The following is an 18464-nucleotide window of genomic DNA, read 5'->3' as shown; positions in this document are numbered from 1 at the left end:
TTATTAATGATGAAAATAAGAGTGAACTCCAAAGTTGCTTTTCTTTTCTTTCTTTCTATCTTTTTGTTTTTGTTTTTGTTTTTCGAGACAGGGTTTCTCTGTATAGCCCTGGCTGTCCTGGAACTCACTCTGTAGACCAGGCTGGCCTCGAACTCAGAAATCCGCCTGCCTCTGCCTCCAGAGTGCTGGGATTAAAGGCTGCCTCTGCCTCCCAAGTGCTAGGATTAAAGGCGTGTGCCACCACCGCCTGGCCAAAGTTGCTTTTCAAATGTCATTTAATCGTAATTCATTGCCAGGTTCATCTAGCTGCCTTCTATCATCAATATATTTGTGAAACATATTTTTAGCATGGCATGGTACACACACCTGTAATCCCATCACTTTTAAGGCTGAGATAGAAAGATTGCCAAGAATTTGAGACTGTCCTGGGCAATATAGTGCTAGCCCGGGCTACATAGCAAGACCCTGTCAACAAAACAACAGCAACAACAAAGCATTTTTAAAGTTCCACTGGAGCCTTCCACAACCCTCAGGAATTCAACAGAAACACTCCCCAGCCTTTCCAGCACTTTCTGAGATGTTACACATTCCATTTAGATATGAACCCCATCTGTCAATTCTATCAAAATCACATCCTACCCCTCACCCTACTGGTTGTCACACATTCTCTCAAATCGAGTACACAAGTAAGAGTGTGTGTGTGTGTGTGTGTGTGTGTGTGTGTGTGTGTGGTGTGTGATGTGTGTGTGTGTATGTGTGGTGTGTGTGTGGTGTGTGTGTGTGTGATGTATGTGTGTATGTGTGTGTGGTGTGTATGTGTGTATGTAAGTGTGATGTGTGTGTGTGTTGTGGTGTATGTGTGTGTGGTATATGTGTTGTGGTGTATGTGTGTGGTGTATGTGTGGTGTGTCTGTGTGTTTGTGATGGTTGCCTAGGGAGGATAAGAAGGCTCACATATTGAAAATATTAGAAATACTCCTATGAGGGGGAGGGTATGGGGGACTTTTGGGATAGCATTTGAAATGTAAATGAAGATAATACCTAATTAAAAAAAAAGGATTCATATAAAAAATAGCTATTTGGGTTGCTTTCAATTTTTCTACTATTTTAAAGAATATTTAAATGGATATAGATTTTTCTGTTCCTTTAAAAAAAAAAAAGGGAAAAAAAAAGAAATACTCCTATAGTTTTCAAGATTCCCAGGGAGATCTAGAGACGCATTGTTCAGAATCTGGAACAAAGATGATTCTGTAATTGCGCAGGATTTGGAAGTTCTGCAAAGCTCCAGCCTGGGCCCCATCAGGCCCTGTTTTAACGAGGGTGCTCAAATCTAGGGGAAAACTAACAACTCCAGCCTCTCTCGTGATAGAACAAATCAAGAGTTTTCGATAAGAAAAGCCAGGGCCAAGAGTGGGCAGGCTGAGAACAGCGGTGCCTGGGCTGCTCTCGGGTTTCCTGTGAGAAATCCCAGCGGAGACAACACTGCGGGCTGGGTAAATGAGTCACGGGCTTTACAGGCCAAGGGAGATGGAAAGCAGACTCCAGGAAGTAAGCAAGGAGAGATCTCAGGGAAAGTTTTCCATTTTAGTGCGAAGCTGTCAAGCCACTGAGCTATGCTGGAAACTCCGGAGAAAGCGTGTGAATCCCGGCAGGGCAGACGAGAAGCACTCTGCACATCTGTGCCAGGCAACAAAGATGATACCATCCGGGGAAGGTAAGGAGACAGCGAGAAAACAGCTCAGTGTCCCAGGCTTCTAACCACTCATAAGCCAGCAGGTTTTCCTTGAGCATCACACACAGGAGGAAGGATTGATGGGGATGGTGGAGAGGAGGGGGGTGGGAGGGGGGACACGCAACTGTGGGGATTTGGGGGGCTGTTCTAAAGAACTTCAAGGAAGGCAGTTTGGGGAGCAGAGGCACAAGAGTAAGCTGGGTGGAGCCTTTGTATTCTATTTTTGGTTGTTTGCTGTGTAAGTTTGTTAAGGTGGAAGGGGCCCTTCCTAAGTGCCAGGCGGCATCCTCTGGCTTTTTGTTCACTCACAGAGCATTTTGGTTCTGTTTACTGAGCTCTCTGAACAAGGGAACTGGGTCCACCTGCGGGGCAGGCAGAGGACGAAGCAGTATCAAAAACCCAAGTTATAGCGAAGCGTGGGGGGGGGGAGGCATTATTTTAAGCCCAGCACTCGGGTGGATCTCTGAGTTCAAGGCCAGCCTGGTCTACAAATCAAGTTCCAGGACAGCCAGGGCTACACAGAGAAATCCTGTCTTTAAAAACAAAATAAAACAACAACAACAACAAAACCCAAACCAAACGAACCAAACAAACAAACAAGCAAAACCCCCAAGGTGTAATCATGAACACTCGGGGCAGAAGTTCTGTGGTATGGAGCACAGTGAAGGTTCCGAGGCCAGAAGAAACACTGAGACGACCTTAAACGCTAGCCTGGTCATGGGGAGAATAGGCCTGGGGAGATCTGTGCCTTTCAAGGCCAAGGCTGAGTGGGGGAGTTCCACTCAGCACATTCTCTTCTCTATGACATTAGAAATAATTAACCTGGGGACCATAACTGCTGCCACCAGCACCCTTTAGGAATTCAGGCCCTCCCCGAATGACGTGCGGCCAGCACTCCCACAGCATAGCCCCGGAGGCAAAGGGAGTCTCAGGAAGATTTCATCAGATGGGTTGACCTGTGGCTCCTATACCAGCTCCCTCGGTGTCCTGGGACAGTCCCTGGGTTCTAATGAACCCGAGCTCATGGCTGCTGTCCAAAGACAAGAGCACCTAGAACAACTGTCTTCCTGTTCGGTCTTATCAGACCTTCAAGACTCCTCAGTTCACAATGGCATCTTGGGAAGCAAAGAAACTCGGGAGAGGAAGGTAAGAACCTAGGTCTCAGCTTAACTTGGTCACCGGTTTACCGTGATGACTAGCGACTGTGACCTTCCTATCCTTAGAACTCACTGGTTTTTGATATCTAGGTGTTCTGGGCATAGGAAACTGGGCAGTCAGGTGATTCAGCCTTGATATGGCCTTGGAGGAGGGTACTCCATGTAAGAACAGGCAGATGAGGGTGTTAATAAGTGAAACAAATTTAAGACATCTTGAGGACAAAGGACAGATTCCTGACCAAGCTGGAGTCTCTAGGAACAATCCAAAAGGCACTGGCATCCCAGCTGGGAGCTCACAAGGAAGGGGGTATGAGGCACTGGCATCCCAGCTGGAGCTCACAAGGAAGGGGGTGTGAGGCACTGGCATCCCAGCTGGAGCTCACAAGGAAGGGGGTGTGAGTCAGGTAAGCAAAAACAGTGAAAGCATTCAGGTGCACAGACCACCCTGTGCAAAGACAGAGGGATGGGAGAGTGCAGTCGGGGAACATGAAGTCCGGCAGGACTTAGGCCCTCCTAGTGGGGAACTGGCCAAAGATGAGAAACCAGTAAGAAAGCGAGGAGGGGCAGGGTCCAACCTATAGAGGGAACCCATCCTGTGAAGAGTAGAATAAGTCAGGAAAATCAAGGACAGGGTTTCAGATAGATGGGTAAGGGTGGGCAGGGTCCACCTCTATTTACAGATAGAAGAAAGTGGAATGTCAGAGAAATGGCCACAGGAACACACCTGCGAGGAGATGAGATCAACTTCACACACTGAGTTTGAGGTACCCAAGGGTCATCCTTAAGTGAAGGGACTGAGAGAAACTCAAGACACTACTGTGGATTCAGAAGCAGGGCTCTGGAAACTGTTAGGATACCAAGGAAGAGGGAAGGAGACCCAGCCCTCAAGAACCAGAAAGAGAGCTAGCCAGAGAGAAGCAATTAGAATTCCCAGAGTTGCAGTTACAGAAACCAGAAGACTCTTCCAAAGAGGAAAAGATGGGGACTGGAAGAAGTGGGGACTGAAGTGAGCAGAACAGGGAGTGGGTGTCCCTCCTAAAGAGGCTTTCGGTTGTATAGGTGGTCTTCATGGTGGTGGCATTCCAGGGTGCCTGAGCAGAGACCAGGTTTGAGTATAGGCAGGACTGTAACAGCAACCGAGCATGTTGTACACCACACACCCCAGTCACTATTCGAGAAGACAGGTTCAGTTAATGGGGCACCCCTGGTACCTTTGTAACTGCACTGTGGATACTTCCCACACGGTGGCACCAAAGGCCAACTCTGCCTTTTGATTTGGACCTGACTGGGCAGGGCTCAGTTTGGGGATCCTTCCTAAATCTAGTAAGTCATAGTCCAGGGTAGGAGGGGATTGCCAGGTGCCTGCTGTCTAGAACACTTCCCACCTCCATCAAGCCCTCCCCCTAGGTTTCTATCAGAAGATCTCTAATACACACAGAAACAACTGCGTGCCACACTCCGTAGCCTTTACTAGGAGGCGTGGCCTAAGAGGATCCTAGGGGAACAGCTCATCCCATGACCTGGGAGAGGCAAGGACGTGCCTCCTACTTGTCCCTTAGGAGAAAGGACTCAGGAAGGAAGGAAGGACGCCCAGCCCAACTCCAGAGAGGCACAGTCACCCCACCCCTTACCCATACCAAACCAGCAGGGCCCTGCTCACTGCTCCCCCTGGAGGTTTAAAACTGGCCCAGCGAGGACCACAACAGAGACACAGCTGGGTGTGCTGGGTGAGTTCCCAGGGAAGTCAGCTTCCTTGCCCAGCCTAAAGACTTAACACCTCCGAGTGCAGAACTCAGCGTGGAGTTGTCCAAATAAGTAATAGCCATGTTCCTTTCCAAAACGGTGCCCAGTCTGCTGAAACCTTTCATGGCATAAGTAAATACTAAGAAGAACATTTAATCAAGAAATTACAACTCTAGCTGGGCGGTGGTGGCACATGCCTTTAATCCCAGCACTTGGGAGGCAGAGGCAGGCAGATTTCTGACCTGGTCTACAGAGTGAGTTTCAGGACAGCCAGGGCTATACAGAGAAACAACCCTGTCTCAAAACAAACAAACAAACAAACAAACAAAAATTTACAACTCTGGGACATGACGGTCAACTTGGACAGGAAACCGGTCACAGGCAGCTCTCATGGACAGAGGATGCAGACAGGTTTTTCTGGAACCTTCTTTACCACGCTGTGCTTGTTGTGTTGAGGGACCCAAAACTCCCAATATATTAAAAAATACAAAATTCTCACTTGCTACCCAGCCCTGCCCCTACTCTGACCTTCCCTTCCACTGGCCATGGAGTGCCTATGAACCCTTCACCAGTTCCTCACCGATCTTTGGTGCCTTGTGGGATCTTCTTCCTTCCACCCTTCTTCACACCTTTTCTCCCTACCCCTTCAACCCCATAACACTAGAAAATGGAAAAGGATAGAGAGGGAACGTAAGAAATCTCTGAAAGAAGTCAGGGGTCAGAAACGTTATTGTTAGACTACTTAGGGGCATCAAGTTCCTTGGGGAAAATTTAATGTCTGAAGTCAGGATATCCAATTTCGTCTTTTTGTTGTTTCTTCTTTGTACACGACTGCTTAACAAACCGTGACCAGTGGTGGCGCACGCCTTTAATCTCAGCACTTGGGAGGCAGAGGCAGGCAGATTTCTAAGTTTGGGCTACACAGAGAAACCCTGTCTCAAAAAAATAAAAACCAAACCAAACCAAAACAAAACAAAAAAACCGTGACCAACACCAACCAACAACCAACCAACAATTTACTTACCCTGACTCTTTGGTCCCTAGCATGTATATCTGAAAAGTCCCCAGAATTCCAAACACCACACAGTCAAAGAAACTACCTGCAGCTGGCAGAATCACACCCTTGCTAGAGCATGAGGCAAATCATAGTCAGCTGCTGTGGGCAATCTGAAGCAGCCCCACATCCTACACCTGGGATTAAAACAAAAACATATTCTTATGTTTTTGTTTTGTTTTGTTTTTTTAAGAAAACCAAAATTCCAAACCTGTTACTACACAGTACGCCATCAATTGAGCTCTGATGAAACAACATTTTCTTTTCTTTTTTTTTTTTGGTTTTTCGAGACAGGGTTTCTCTGTGTAGCCCTGGCTGTCCTGGCACTCACTTTGTAGACCAGACTGGCCTCGAACTCAGAAATCCGCCTGCCTCTGCCTCCCGAGTGCTGGGATTAAAGGCGTGCGCCACCACGCCCGGCTGAAACAACATTTTCAAGCATATATTTTTCCTTCTCCTGGCCCTGCTCACTCCAGCTCCACTTGCTCCGGCCCACAGATTTTTATTTATTTATTATATGTAAGTACACTGTAGCTGTCTTCAGACACACCGGAAGAGGACATCCGATCTCATTACAGATGGTTGTGAGCCACCATGTGGTTGCTGGGATTTGAACTCAGGACCTTTGGAAGAGCAGTCAGTGCTCTTAACCACTGAGCCATCTCTCCAGCCCTGGGGTAAGTTTTCAAAGGAGGTTAACAGGGAAAAACAAGGCTTGTGCTTGATATTTTGATAATACAACATTGCTCTGAAACACTCAAGCTAATCCCTCCTCCTTTTCCGAGTGCTCACTCATACAGCATGCCTATGATGGCCAATCTGAAGAGGAAATGGAGGGTATCTCATTGTTTATATGGTGCTCATTAATGAGATGACCCTCCTTAAATTTTTTTAGTGTTTTGAGACGGGGTTTCTCTGTGTAGCTCTAGCTGCCCTGGAACTCACTCTGTAGACCAGGCTGGCCTCAAAACGCAGAGATTAGATTATCTCTGCCTCCCGAGTGCTGGGATAAAGGGCGTGCCCCACTAAATCACATTCCTTCAATAGTTCAGGGGATGGAACACAGGACCTTCCCTGTACATCCTTGACTCGTGCTCTCCGAATGAGCTACATGCCCAGCCCTCTAATTGCAATTTTAATGAGTGAATGGATCAATACAGCTAAAGCCCCAGGAAGAAGCGTCTCCAAGAACAAGGTAGGAAGGGTAAGGCTTACACTTGAACTTGAGGCATACCCTTGGCCCATCACCTTTGACATCCATGATAAAAAGTAAGAGCTAATCCCAGGCGGTGGTGGCACATGCTTTTGATTGCAACAATCAGGATGCCGAGGCAGGCAGATCTTTGTGAGTTCGAGGCCAACCTGGTCTACAGAGTGAGTTCCAGGACAGCCAGGGCTCCACAGAGAAACCCTGTCTTGAAAAAAATTCAATCACCTTTCCCTCAAAAACAAACAAACAAACAAACAAAAAACCAGCTGGGCGTGGTGGCGGACACCTTTAAACCCAGCACTCAGGAGGCAGAGGCAGGTGAATTTCTGAGTTCGAGGCCAGCCAGTCTGGTCTACAAAATGAGTTCCAGGACAGCCAGGGCCATACAGAGAAACCCTGTCTCAAAAAAACAAAAACAAACAAAAAAAGTAAGACCTAGGTAGGGGCTGGAAGGGTCCAGAGGATGAATGTAGGGGCATAACAGCCCCATACTTAGTCCTTTTCCTAAGGAGAGAGAGCCTGTCTCTATCAGCAGCCTATATTGGAGGGTTCTGGTGAAGCTCTTGCCTGCATGCATCACCCTTTAGACAGCTCGCTGACATGACTGACCTGGCTTTCCCGAATGCTGTCTGTAGCCTGGATCCCTCATTCTTCTGTCCAGATGTCCTGTGGGGAGTTAGATGCTACCTTTCCAGACTAATGATGTCACTGTCCTCCTAACTCCATTCTCCAAGCCTCCCCATCTCACCAAGGAAACACCAAGGCCTAAGGCCCTTGCACCATCTAGGATGCCTCCCTCTCTCCAGAGCCCTTGAAGCATCAAGCTTTGCATTCTGCCTCCTAAATATCCCCTGTTGGTCCCACTCTTCTTCTTCTTTGCCCCCAACTAGGGAGTTACTATCAACTCATCAAGAAATAGGGCAAGGGTCTTTGTGACACATATCCTATTGCTTGGGTGGCCTTTGCAAAGCAAAGATATACTAGGACTCTATAATCCCCCAACTTAAAGCCAAGGTTGTCATTACTCAAAGGATAAAGTCTTGCTTCACTCAGTGCCTAAGGCTCCTCATAACTAGTCCCTTCACCAGTGCGTGCATACATGCATAGTTCTCCAGCCATGTTGGGCTTTTGTTCTCTTCTAGCAAAAAGATTGCTTCTCTTATCATCTTGAGCTGTTTCCATCCTACCTCACATGAGCCTCAAAGAGCTCCCCACCTGTCAAGGAATCTCTGGCAACATCTCATGAGGGCCCTTTCCTAACAACTTCCACTTACCAGTACACACATACACACACACACACACACACACACACACACACACACACACTGGCAACATCTCATAAGGGCCCTTTCCTAACAACTTCCACTTACCAGTACACACACACACACACACACACACACACACTGGCAACATCTCATGAGGGCCCTTTCCTAACAACTTCCACTTACCAGTACACACACACACATACACACACACACACACACACACACTACTTATACACATGCATGCATACATATATACACAATCTTATACACACATACTTACACACATACACGCACACACACATACAATATCACATATACACACACACAGACACACAATCTCACACACACTTACAGAAACAGTCTTACAGTCAGACACAATCTCTCACATACTCAATCTCTCTCTCACACACATACACACCCAGTCATACACACCCAGTCTCACACACATTATCTCTCTCACACACACATACTCTCACGTATACACATTCTTAGTTTTGGTAACACAAGAAGTGTAAAAACTCACAGATCAGAACAAAACCTGTTCTGATTGTGAGCCCTCAGGGACAAGGGTGGTGGTGGCCCTAACTCTGATCCCTGAAAGGCTATCAGAGGGCCTTAACTTTGGTTCCTGAAAGATGATTATGTTCTTGGATGTTTTCTGAAAATTGGTAAATATCTGTCCAATGAATGAATGACATTGCCAAAGTACAGTGGGTGTGTGTATGAGTGTGTGTGTTGGGGGGGGGGTAGTGTTCTATTTTATTTCTTCCCAGAAAGCAAGGGAAAGTTGTGTCTCAAAGAGTTGTAACCTTTGGGGAGTTGGGGATGAAGACGAGGGAAGCCTCTGAGAGCATGCTTTCTCAAAGTGGGGCAAGAAGCACCATGCACGAGGGCCCTTAGTGCCCTCTGATTCTGCTAAATGGACTTTCTCAGGCCTGTGTCTACCCCTCCAAGAATGCAAGCTCTCCCGGGTTAGAAGTCCCTGTGTCTCCTTGCTAAGCTTTCAGCTCAAAGGCCAGTGCCTGGCAGAAGATGTGCTCAGGAACTGATGCCTGACTCAGGCAGAGCAAATTGACTATGACTCAGGGATCCAATTTGGAAGTCAGGCCTACCCCTTCCTAACCACATGACCTGGAAAATTATGGCTTTCGCTTAGCTTCAGGTGTCTCCTTTGTGAGTTTCTGCTGTATCCTTCCAAGCTGGCTAATGGCTGGGGAGAGGCCTGACAGTTCTCTAGCATTCCATGACCCTCAGAGAGCCCTGGCCTCCCCTTCCTTGGGAAGGGATGGGGGAGAGACAGGTAAAATTAGAAGTATGTCATCTGATCCCTGAAGTGCCATCTGCCCTGGTGGTCACAGGTCTTGCTATAGAAAACAACACATGAATGGATGTACAGCCGAATAATGGGGACACCAGAGGGCACAGATAGGGGTGGCATTTGATTTGTTTTCTAAGGGGATGGAGTAGGGGACATAACATATCAAACAGAAGACAGGTTAGGAGCACAGTCAGAAGTCAGAGGGTGGGAACTATAGACAAGCTGTTTAGTAGAGGCAATATAGGCATGGTGGAGTGGGTGGGAGGTAAAGGAGAAAGGCTAGCTTAGGCTAGCTCTCTCTAAGGCACTCACGGTCTAAAGGGCAATGCGGATCCATTGAAACCTCTTAAGTAGGAAGACCTACGGCTGAGATAATGATTTAGAAGATTGCTTGGAGTGATGAGCGGAAACCAACTTTTGGTAGCAAAAGAAGACTAAGGATAGCAGAAAATAAATAGTAGCCTCGGTGAGCATAGGAGTAGTGGCCATGGACAGAGAGACAGGACAGAGGGGCCAATGAGGAAGAGTAATAGAATCACTCATTAAAAATGGGGTTTGGGCTGGGCGGTGGTGGCGCACGCCTTTAATCGGAAAAAAAATGGGGGGGGCTTGGGGGAGCTGGAGAGATGGCTCAGTAGCTAAGAACATCTGGTGCTTTTACAGAGGACCCCACACAGCAGCTCACCACCCTAGAGCTCCAAATCTAGGGAACCTGACACCCTCTCTGGCCTCCTGGGTCATTGGGCAAGAAAAACACCATTTATATACATAAAATGAAAATAAATATTTTTCGCTAAATATTCATTTAGAGACATGGTCTTACTATGTAGCCTTGACTGATCTGCCTGCCTTTGCTGCTTCTTTTTTTTTTTTTTTTTTTTTTTCTTTCAAGACAGGGTTTCTCTGTGTAGCCCTGGCTGTCCTGAAACTCACTTTGTAGAACAGGCTGGCCTTGAACTCAGAAATCTGCCTGCCTCTGCCCCCCAAGTGCTGGGATTAAAGGCAAGCTTCTTAAATGCAAATGTGCTACAGTGCCTGGCAAAACTTTTTTTTTTTTAATAATATGAGGATGTTCAGGCTGAGATTAAGCTCTCAGCAGTAGGGTGATTTTTACCCAGCAGACCCTGGGCCATGGGTTCTATTCAAAGTACTATAGACAGGAAGGGTTTCTCGAAGCAGAATTATATGATGTCAGTCTTTGAAAGCTGAACATGTTTCTCGGAAAGTGCCTTGATTAGCCAAGTGGTGGTGGCACAGGGACAGCTCTAAGCCATTGCCACTCTAGCAACCAGCATGTTTCCCAACTCTTGGTGCTCAGGAATATTCACTGGTGAATGGATGGATGACAGAGCATTGGTAATGTGGGAGAGAAGAGGAGAGAGTGCATGTTAAAGATGTCAAGTGTGCACAGCCTGGAGGACTAGGAACCAGGTACAGTGGCACACAACCTCAATCCTAGCACGTAGCAGGCAGAAGTAGGAATAGTGTGAGTTTGGGATTAGCCTGGTCTCATAGCAAGACCCCGTCTCTGTGGACCAAAGACAGACAGTGTAGCTCAGCAGGAGAGCACTTGCTCCTGGATTTGATTCCCAGAAGAGTCAAGAAAAGAATGGAAGTTTGGGCTGGGGCAAGAAGAGAGGGGAGGGAGGGTTGACAGAGCAGGGTACTGATACTGGCTCGTTCACGCATTCATTCAACAAATTGTCCTTCAAAACTCCCACTATGAGCCAGGACAGTGGCAATCTCAGCACTAAAATGCTTAGATACCACAGCCAGATTCCTTAATCTCACGCACAGGGCCCCTACATGCAGGTGGCTTGCTTGTTACCTGGTCCTGATTCAAGGTATGAGAGGAGTTGGTCAGAAACTTGACCGAGAAAAAAAGAGAAGAGGTCATCTGCCGAGAAAGCACTTGAAGAGTCTTTTGCTGAAGGGGGTAGCTTTAGAGCTAGCCAGAGGCCCAGGGACGACAAGTTTTGAGAGTTCCAGAGAGGCTCAACCTCTGGCCACAGATGGGTATTTATTTGGGCAGAAGTGGTGTTGGACAAGGTTGAGGACAAAGTACATGGTCAGATAATCGTAAGAACTGGGGAGGGGGTCTGGAGAGATGGCTCAGCAGTTCAGAGCATTGGCTGTTCTTCCAGAGAACCTGGGTTCAATTCCCAGCACCCACAGGCCAATCACTCACAATTGTAATTCCAGTACCAGCGGGTCTGACATCCTCACACAGATATACATGCAGGCAAAACACCAATGCACATAAAAAAAAAAAAAAAAAAAAAAAAAAAGAGCCGGGCAGTGGTGGCGCATGTCTTTAATCCCAGCACTTGGGAGGCAGAGGCAGGTAGATCTCTGGGTGTTTGAGGCCAGCCTGCTCTACAGAGAGAGTTCCAGAACAGCCAGGGCTACATAGTGAGACCCTGTGTTAAAAAAAAAAAAAAATCCTGGGAAAGGGATGGGGGATAGGGGCATTCACAAGGGCATCCAGGGCTCTGGAACAAGCAAGTGTTCTGGGGGAAAAGCCTGGAGGGTTGAGAAAGAGGCTGAGGGTGTCTCTGGAAAGAGCCTAGGGGTATGAAGATGTTGGTATTCCAGAATCCTACCATACCGGTTGTTGAGACCTACGCTCAGAATCATTGTCAGGCTCAGAAATCCAGGCACCTCTTAAAATCCATCAGACCACCCCTGAGTATGCCTGACCTACCTCAAAAGATGAGATGTTGCAGGAAACAGGAACGCCAAGGGGTGGAGGATGGGGACAGAGGGTTGGAGAGAGCTAATAGCATCTGGTTAATAATGGGAGGGGTAGGGGATTGGAGTCAGCTTGTTGGTCAGGTCAGCTCTCTGTTACACCATAACTCATTTTTGGCTTTGACCCCCATGGCCAATGTGTGCTCCCAGTACGCATACCCAGATCTTACCAGGTTAGCCACTTATATCCCAGTAACAAAATCTGTAACTCCCCAGAAAGCAGTACCCGCTGAGTGGTTACCCGCTTGCCTGGCCTAGCTATGAGCCCTATTTATAAGGCAGACGTTGTCGAAAAGGCTCTCTGATCCTACAGCGGGAAACTGAGGCTGGCTGAAAAAGTGGGGAGGGATGAGGGGCAGAACTTCAACCCAGAAGGTGTGCGACGGTTAGGCTTCTGGTTCCCTTATCTAAGCCTCTCCAGACCCTAAGCACTTCCACCAACCACCCCAATTTTCTGTGTCAGCTCCAAGAACCTGTTTATGGTGACAGGAAGGGAGCCTGAGGTCTTTAGAGCTGCAGAGATCTGGGTAAGAGGCAAGTAGGAGGGGTTCCCTAGCGCCCCCTACCCCAGATTTAAGGTCTGCATGCAGTTCCCAGGAAGCTGTCCGGTTTCCGCAGACACCTTCGCTCTCCCTTCGCTCTCCTTTCCCACAAGCTGGTTGACACGGTAGGCAGACCACTCTGCCGGGTAACTCGCGAAGGCGGAGCGAGCTGTGGGCGCCCCTTCTGGGTGCGGGAGCCGGAGGGGAGCGCAGGAGGTGGGGCCCAGAGGGGCGGGGCGGGGCGGCGGAGCGGAGGGAGGGGCAGGCGCCGGCCGCGGCGACAGCGGCAGCTGCAGCGCGAGCAGGCCGGGCAACGCCGAGAGTACCGACAGCGCGAGGTCCTTGCAGCCCAGCGCAGCCATGTGAGTGTCCGCGCCGTTTCCTAAGGCCGTGGCGGGGAGAAGGGGCGGGCGGTGGATCCCGTGCGTCCTGCACCCGCGCCGCCCATCGGCTCCCGGACCTGCGACCGGGTCCCGCCTCACCCCGTTCTCGCGACCCGGATCGCGCCGTGTCTTTTCTCCCCAACCCCACCCCCACCCCCACCCCGGGCACGGAGAACGCAGCTTCGCCCCACAAAAGCCGCCGCCTCCGGCTCTGCCGCGCCCGCCGCCTCCTCCTTCCCTTCCGCGCCCAGGCCGCCGCGGCAGTGCCCCGGGGCTCCACTGTGGGCAGGCCCGAGGGCGAGCCTGAGCCGCCTATCTGGGCCTGGGATTGGCTTTATCCTGGAGCCTGCGGTGCGGCAGGAGGCAGATCTGGGAATGGGAACGGGGCGACAGGGTGCAGGAGACCCCCTAGATGAGCTAGCTAGTGTTCCTGGCCCTGGTCGACCTAAGCTGCTTTGGGGCCAGGCCCGAGGTGACTGAAGACTGAATTTGCCCGAGGCCACACTCTCCACCCAAACCGAAGCTGAAGCTGGAGAAGGTCGTTTTGGCGGCGGTGGACAGACCCTGTCCCTGGAAATGGAAGCTGCTATGGGGACTCAGCAAACAGTCAGAACTAAGCATCCTGTAGAACTGGTTTGGGGAAGGGGTTGTTCAACCAGGGCTAGAGCCCCGGCTAAGTCAGCTTTAGCACCCTCTGTCCTCCTATCTTAAGTTAAGTCTGAGTGTGACCTCTCTTACCGGCCCTTCCAAATCAGTTCTGATGTGCGTGCAGGCTGGTCTCGTGTGTAAAATCTAATACAATAATAACGGTGCCCTGGCCACCGTCTATGTGGCTGTGTGCGTCTTGGACCTGCACATTCGACTGACATGCAGCCTTCTGAGGAGGTGTATGACCATCTGGCAGATGTACATACTGGGCCAGAGAGGTTAGCAGCATTTTCAAGGTCACACAGCTGGGTTGGGAAGAAGCAAAAATTCACCATCCACCTCTCTAGTATTGACAGTGGGGGTTGGGAGCACTACAGCGGGACAAGGACTGCCAAGGCTCCCTCGTCTACCTCCGACACGGTCCTGGGCCCTGTGGGCAACAGAGAGAGATGAGCAGTCCCTGGGCCTGGGTTTGGGTGGGAGGGAAGGGAGCGCACAAGGCGTTTGGACTAGGATCTGCCTAGGTGGAAAACCAGGCGAGGAGGGCGAGAGTGAGTCAGAGCGTTCCCAATCCGCCACCGCTGGGACTCGCGTCCTAGCCAGACCTAGCCGGGGGAGGCTGTCCAGCTCCCAGAACGCGGCGGGACAGGGAATGTGACCAGCTGACCAGGGAGGAGGCTGGCAGGAAGTGAGGCCACTAAGTAGTCTCCACCCGGTTCCGGGGTGGGGTGGGGGTCTTAGGCCATTGCAGGCCCCCCTCCCCTCTTCAGTGGCAGTTCTGGTTGGCGGCTGCCAGATGACGTCAGCAACTAGGTTTGGGGCAGTTGCCATGGAGACAGGGACAGGCTTTTGCGCGCGACCCCCTTCTCCCTTGCAGCCACCCTTTTGCCTGGGTTATTTATAGCTTCTGTTTACCTCAGTCTACTGTAGCCCTACAGCTGAGTCGGACTGGACCTAGAGACTTGTGGAGAGGCTGTAGCTAGTGTGGTGTGCGCTAGGTGGGCAGTACTATTGGTCTTACTTTCCGTCCCATGCTGGTGGTGTTGTCCTGGCACACAGGAACGATCGGGAGGTCTATGGAAAGTGGGTTCGTGCAGGCAATTAAGATTCCATTCGCTGTCGAGCTGCACGCCTCATAACCTTTGGGACTTGGATTCTTTATCGTTTCCAGAACTCACCTGAGTTGGCAGGAGCTGAGATTTCTGTCTCTTAGCAGCCAGCACCCACCAGTTGAGATAGTTCCTCTCCCTTAGCTCTAGGTAGGGGTGAGGATGGGGGTCGGGGTAGGCGGTGTTAGCCCTTTCTGTCCACACCAACAAGGAAGGAGATTCTGCCTCTCCCAGAAGTGAGCAGTCAGATGTACATTCTCTATGGCCATTTAATGGCAGTGGGGTGAGGTGGTGGTGGTTGGTGTCACTTGTCATGATTCCTGAGTGTAGAGGTTAAATGGCAGCAGAGATGCTGCCAGGGAAAGAAAATGAAAGATGAAAATGAAAGATGACAACAATCAGAATCCCAGGACACCTCAATCCTGTCTCTGTCCCTGGGAGCAGGCCTGCCCCATGAAGTGGGAAGAATTTTTTTTTTTAAGAATTATTTATAAGCTGGGCGTGGTGGTGCACGCCTTTAATCCCAGCACTCGGGAGGCAGAGGCAGGCGGATTTCTGAGTTCGAGGCTAGCCTGGTCTACAAAGTGAGTGCCAGGGCTACACAGAGAAACCCTGTCTCGAAAAAACCAAAAAAAAAAAAAAAAAAGAATTATTTATATTGTACATATGACTACCACTGTTGCTGCCTTCAGACACACCAGAAGAGGGCATCAGATGCCATTATAGATGGTTGTGAGCCACCATATGGTTGCTGGGAATTGAACTCAGGATCTCTGGATGAGCAGTCAGTGTTCTTAACCGCTGAGCCATCTCTCCCGCCCCCTAGTGGGAAGAATCTTAAGTTGGGTAGGGGAATCAGGGTAGACCCAGATTTGTGTCCCATGATCTACCCTTCTAGCAGGTCGGGATCCTGTTTCAAAGACTGAGCAGCCCAGCTCCCCAACTCAGCTCCCTCCTTCTTTCAGATGCTTCTTTTTAGGTGCTGGTGGAGAGCCCAGGAATTGAGTGTAGTGGGCAGGCAGGTAGGCCCAGGACTCAGAGGGTATAGACTGGTGGGAACATAGAACCTGGAGAACTACAGCTAGCCATGTGGCCTTGAGGGTCAGAGAGAGGAAGCTATAGAGGCGCCAAAAAGGGGGAACCAACTCAGGGTAGGCTTCCTGGAAGAAGTTGTTAGGGGGACAGTAGAAAATGGGAGGGAGTTAAGCAGGCTAAGGGTAGAGAGAAGCGGGGGGCTGGGATGCAGCTGAGTTGTAGAGTGCTTGCCTAAGGTCTTAGTCTGAACCTAGCAACACACACACACAACACACACACAACCCCCCCCACCACCACACACACAACTCCCCCACACACCACACACACACACACACAACACACACACAACCCACACACACACACAACACACACACACAACACACACACACGCAACACCCCCCCACACCACACACACACACAGCACACACACAACACACACACACATACACACAACACACACACACTAGTGGAAAGAGGGTTTGGGAGGAATGGGGTTTTGCTGCTCAGATGCTAAGAACCTTAAGTGTGACAGGAAGGGGTCACAGTTGCTAGAGAAGAGGACAAGGACCAGGGAAGGAAGCATAGGTCTTTATTCTAGGGGCAGCAGGTACCTGTGAATTTTTCTGAAATAGAAAGATTTAGGGTCTTAGGTCAGAAAGCCTCTGCTTGGATCTGGGCCCTGCTCCTTACTAGCTATGTAAATTAGTATTCATTAGCAATAGCAGCTAATACTTGTGCATGGCACTCAGTTCCCTTAACACTCGCGGTAGATGGAGGTATCTCACTCACTTCATGCTTCCAGCAGGGGTTGTGCTTATTATCCTCATTAGATCTGAAGTCCAAAAGCTTAAGAGACTCGCCCAAGGTCACATACAGCCAGGTGACCTCATCTGTGAAGCAGGGTTAATAAGACTCACCTACGTGGGTTTCCTTGCTGGAATTAAATGATCTTTGTACAGCATAATGCCTGATGTACAGTAAACATTTTAAAAGGGATGGTTTTGTTTGTTTGTTTAATTGTGGGTGACTGGAATTTTCTAGACTGTTGGTGAATAGAGAATGGATGGTTGCAGGATAAAGGGGGGACAGAGAGCATACTACGATGCTGCTATATGATTCTAGAGTACAGCTGGTCATAGCTTGGGCCTGATGTGAAGGTGTGGATTCTAGAGGTGTGTGTGTGTGTGTGTGTGTGTGTGTGTGTGTGTGTGTACTGGATATTGAACTAAGACCTTAAGCAAGCTGACCAAACACTTTACCACTGAACTTATACTCCCCAAACTTTAAATCTATGTATGTATGTATGTATCTATGTATGTATCTATGTATCTATCTACATATATATTAAATTTTGTGATAGACTTTTAGTAAGTTAGCCAGGCTGACTTTGTAGTTCAGGCAGGCCTGAACTTTTGATCCTACTGCCTCAGCCTGCCAGGTAGATGGATTATAAGCTTGTACTATCAGCACTGGATCTAGAGACATTTAGCAGCTTGATGAGCCAAGAGTGGGTGACTGAGTGGAGGTGAGGTGCAACTCACAGCAGCACGGAGGATGACTCCCAGTTTCTGTTTTGATCAACTGGACTTGTAGGCAATAGGTCTTTCCTGGGGTGGTTAAGACTGGAAACGTGGTCGGTTCAGTGACCTCAAACTTAGTTCATCTTCCTTTACAGGCCACCACACACTGTCAGTTAGCTTGTGGGGAGACATCTGGGAGACAGTTGGATAAGCAGGACGGTTTGGTTGAGGATAGATAAGGGTGCTTACAGAGGGGTACATAGCCCAAGGGCTCAAACAATGAAGTCTAAGTGGGGATAAACAGAGAAACAGATCCTCTGTGGGGGAAAATGTGTGTCTAAAGAGGTAGGTAGAAAACAGAAGTAAGTTGCTTCTTGAAATTCAAGAGAAGGAAGGGCTTAAGGAATAGGAAGGGAACCACCAAGTTGAATACTTTATTGAGATCAAGCAGGATAAGGACTAGACATTAGATATAGGGTTGATTCAGCAACAGAAAGGTCATTGTTGACCCTGTCAAGACTAGCCACTGGACGGGTGGGTGCAAAAAGCCAGCTAGCCTGGGGAGAGGAGTAGGTGGGTGTGGCTAGGAAATGGAAGTAGACCATTCTTCCAGAAACTTGACTCAGAAGGAGCAGTGGGATGGGGATGGGGAGAGCAAGACACAGGACACATGGGGAGGGAATTTCTTTTCTATTGTTACTCATTCGCTCTGTGTGTGTGTGTGTGTGTGTGTGTGTGTGTGTGTGTGCGCGCGCGTGCCCGCGCGCATTGCTGGTGATTGAATCCAAAGCTTTGAGCATACTAAGCATATACTTTACCACTGAGCTAGATTCTAGACTACCTGTAGTTATCTATTTAAATCCAACAGTATAATGTACTCTAATGTGTGCAGAAAATAGGCAGGCACTGTGGCATACACCTAAGGTCCAAGCTTCTCAGAAAGCTATGGCAGCTGCTTGAGCCTAAGAATTGCTTGGGGAATATAACTAAGACCCTA

The 18464-nt window shown here is 49.2% G+C and overlaps 1 protein-coding gene across 3 annotated transcripts in view; it reads left to right on the top strand.

Annotated features, from left to right (window-relative positions):
* The first annotated feature begins 1555 nt into the window (after window positions 1-1555).
* Window positions 1556-18464, top strand: part of Ripor1 (RHO family interacting cell polarization regulator 1) — a 28798-nt gene continuing 11889 nt past the window's right edge. The window contains exon 1 of one of the 3 annotated variants that reach the window (XM_021170504.3): window positions 1556-1714. In XM_021170504.3, coding sequence (XP_021026163.1) covers window positions 1696-1714 — 19 coding nt within the window. In that variant the 5' untranslated portion in view covers window positions 1556-1695. Of the gene's footprint in view, window positions 1715-2619; window positions 2879-13040; window positions 13135-18464 lie in introns of those variants that run through there. The other 2 variants (XM_029480758.2, XM_021170505.3) reach the window with 2 other exon arrangements.

This window comes from Mus caroli, unplaced genomic scaffold, assembly GCF_978045245.1.
Source record: "Mus caroli unplaced genomic scaffold, Mus_caroli_1 scaffold_10, whole genome shotgun sequence".
NCBI lineage: Eukaryota > Metazoa > Chordata > Mammalia > Rodentia > Muridae > Mus > Mus caroli.
The sequence above is the reverse complement of the archived record's forward strand: the minus strand, read 5'-3'. Positions and strand labels throughout refer to the sequence as shown.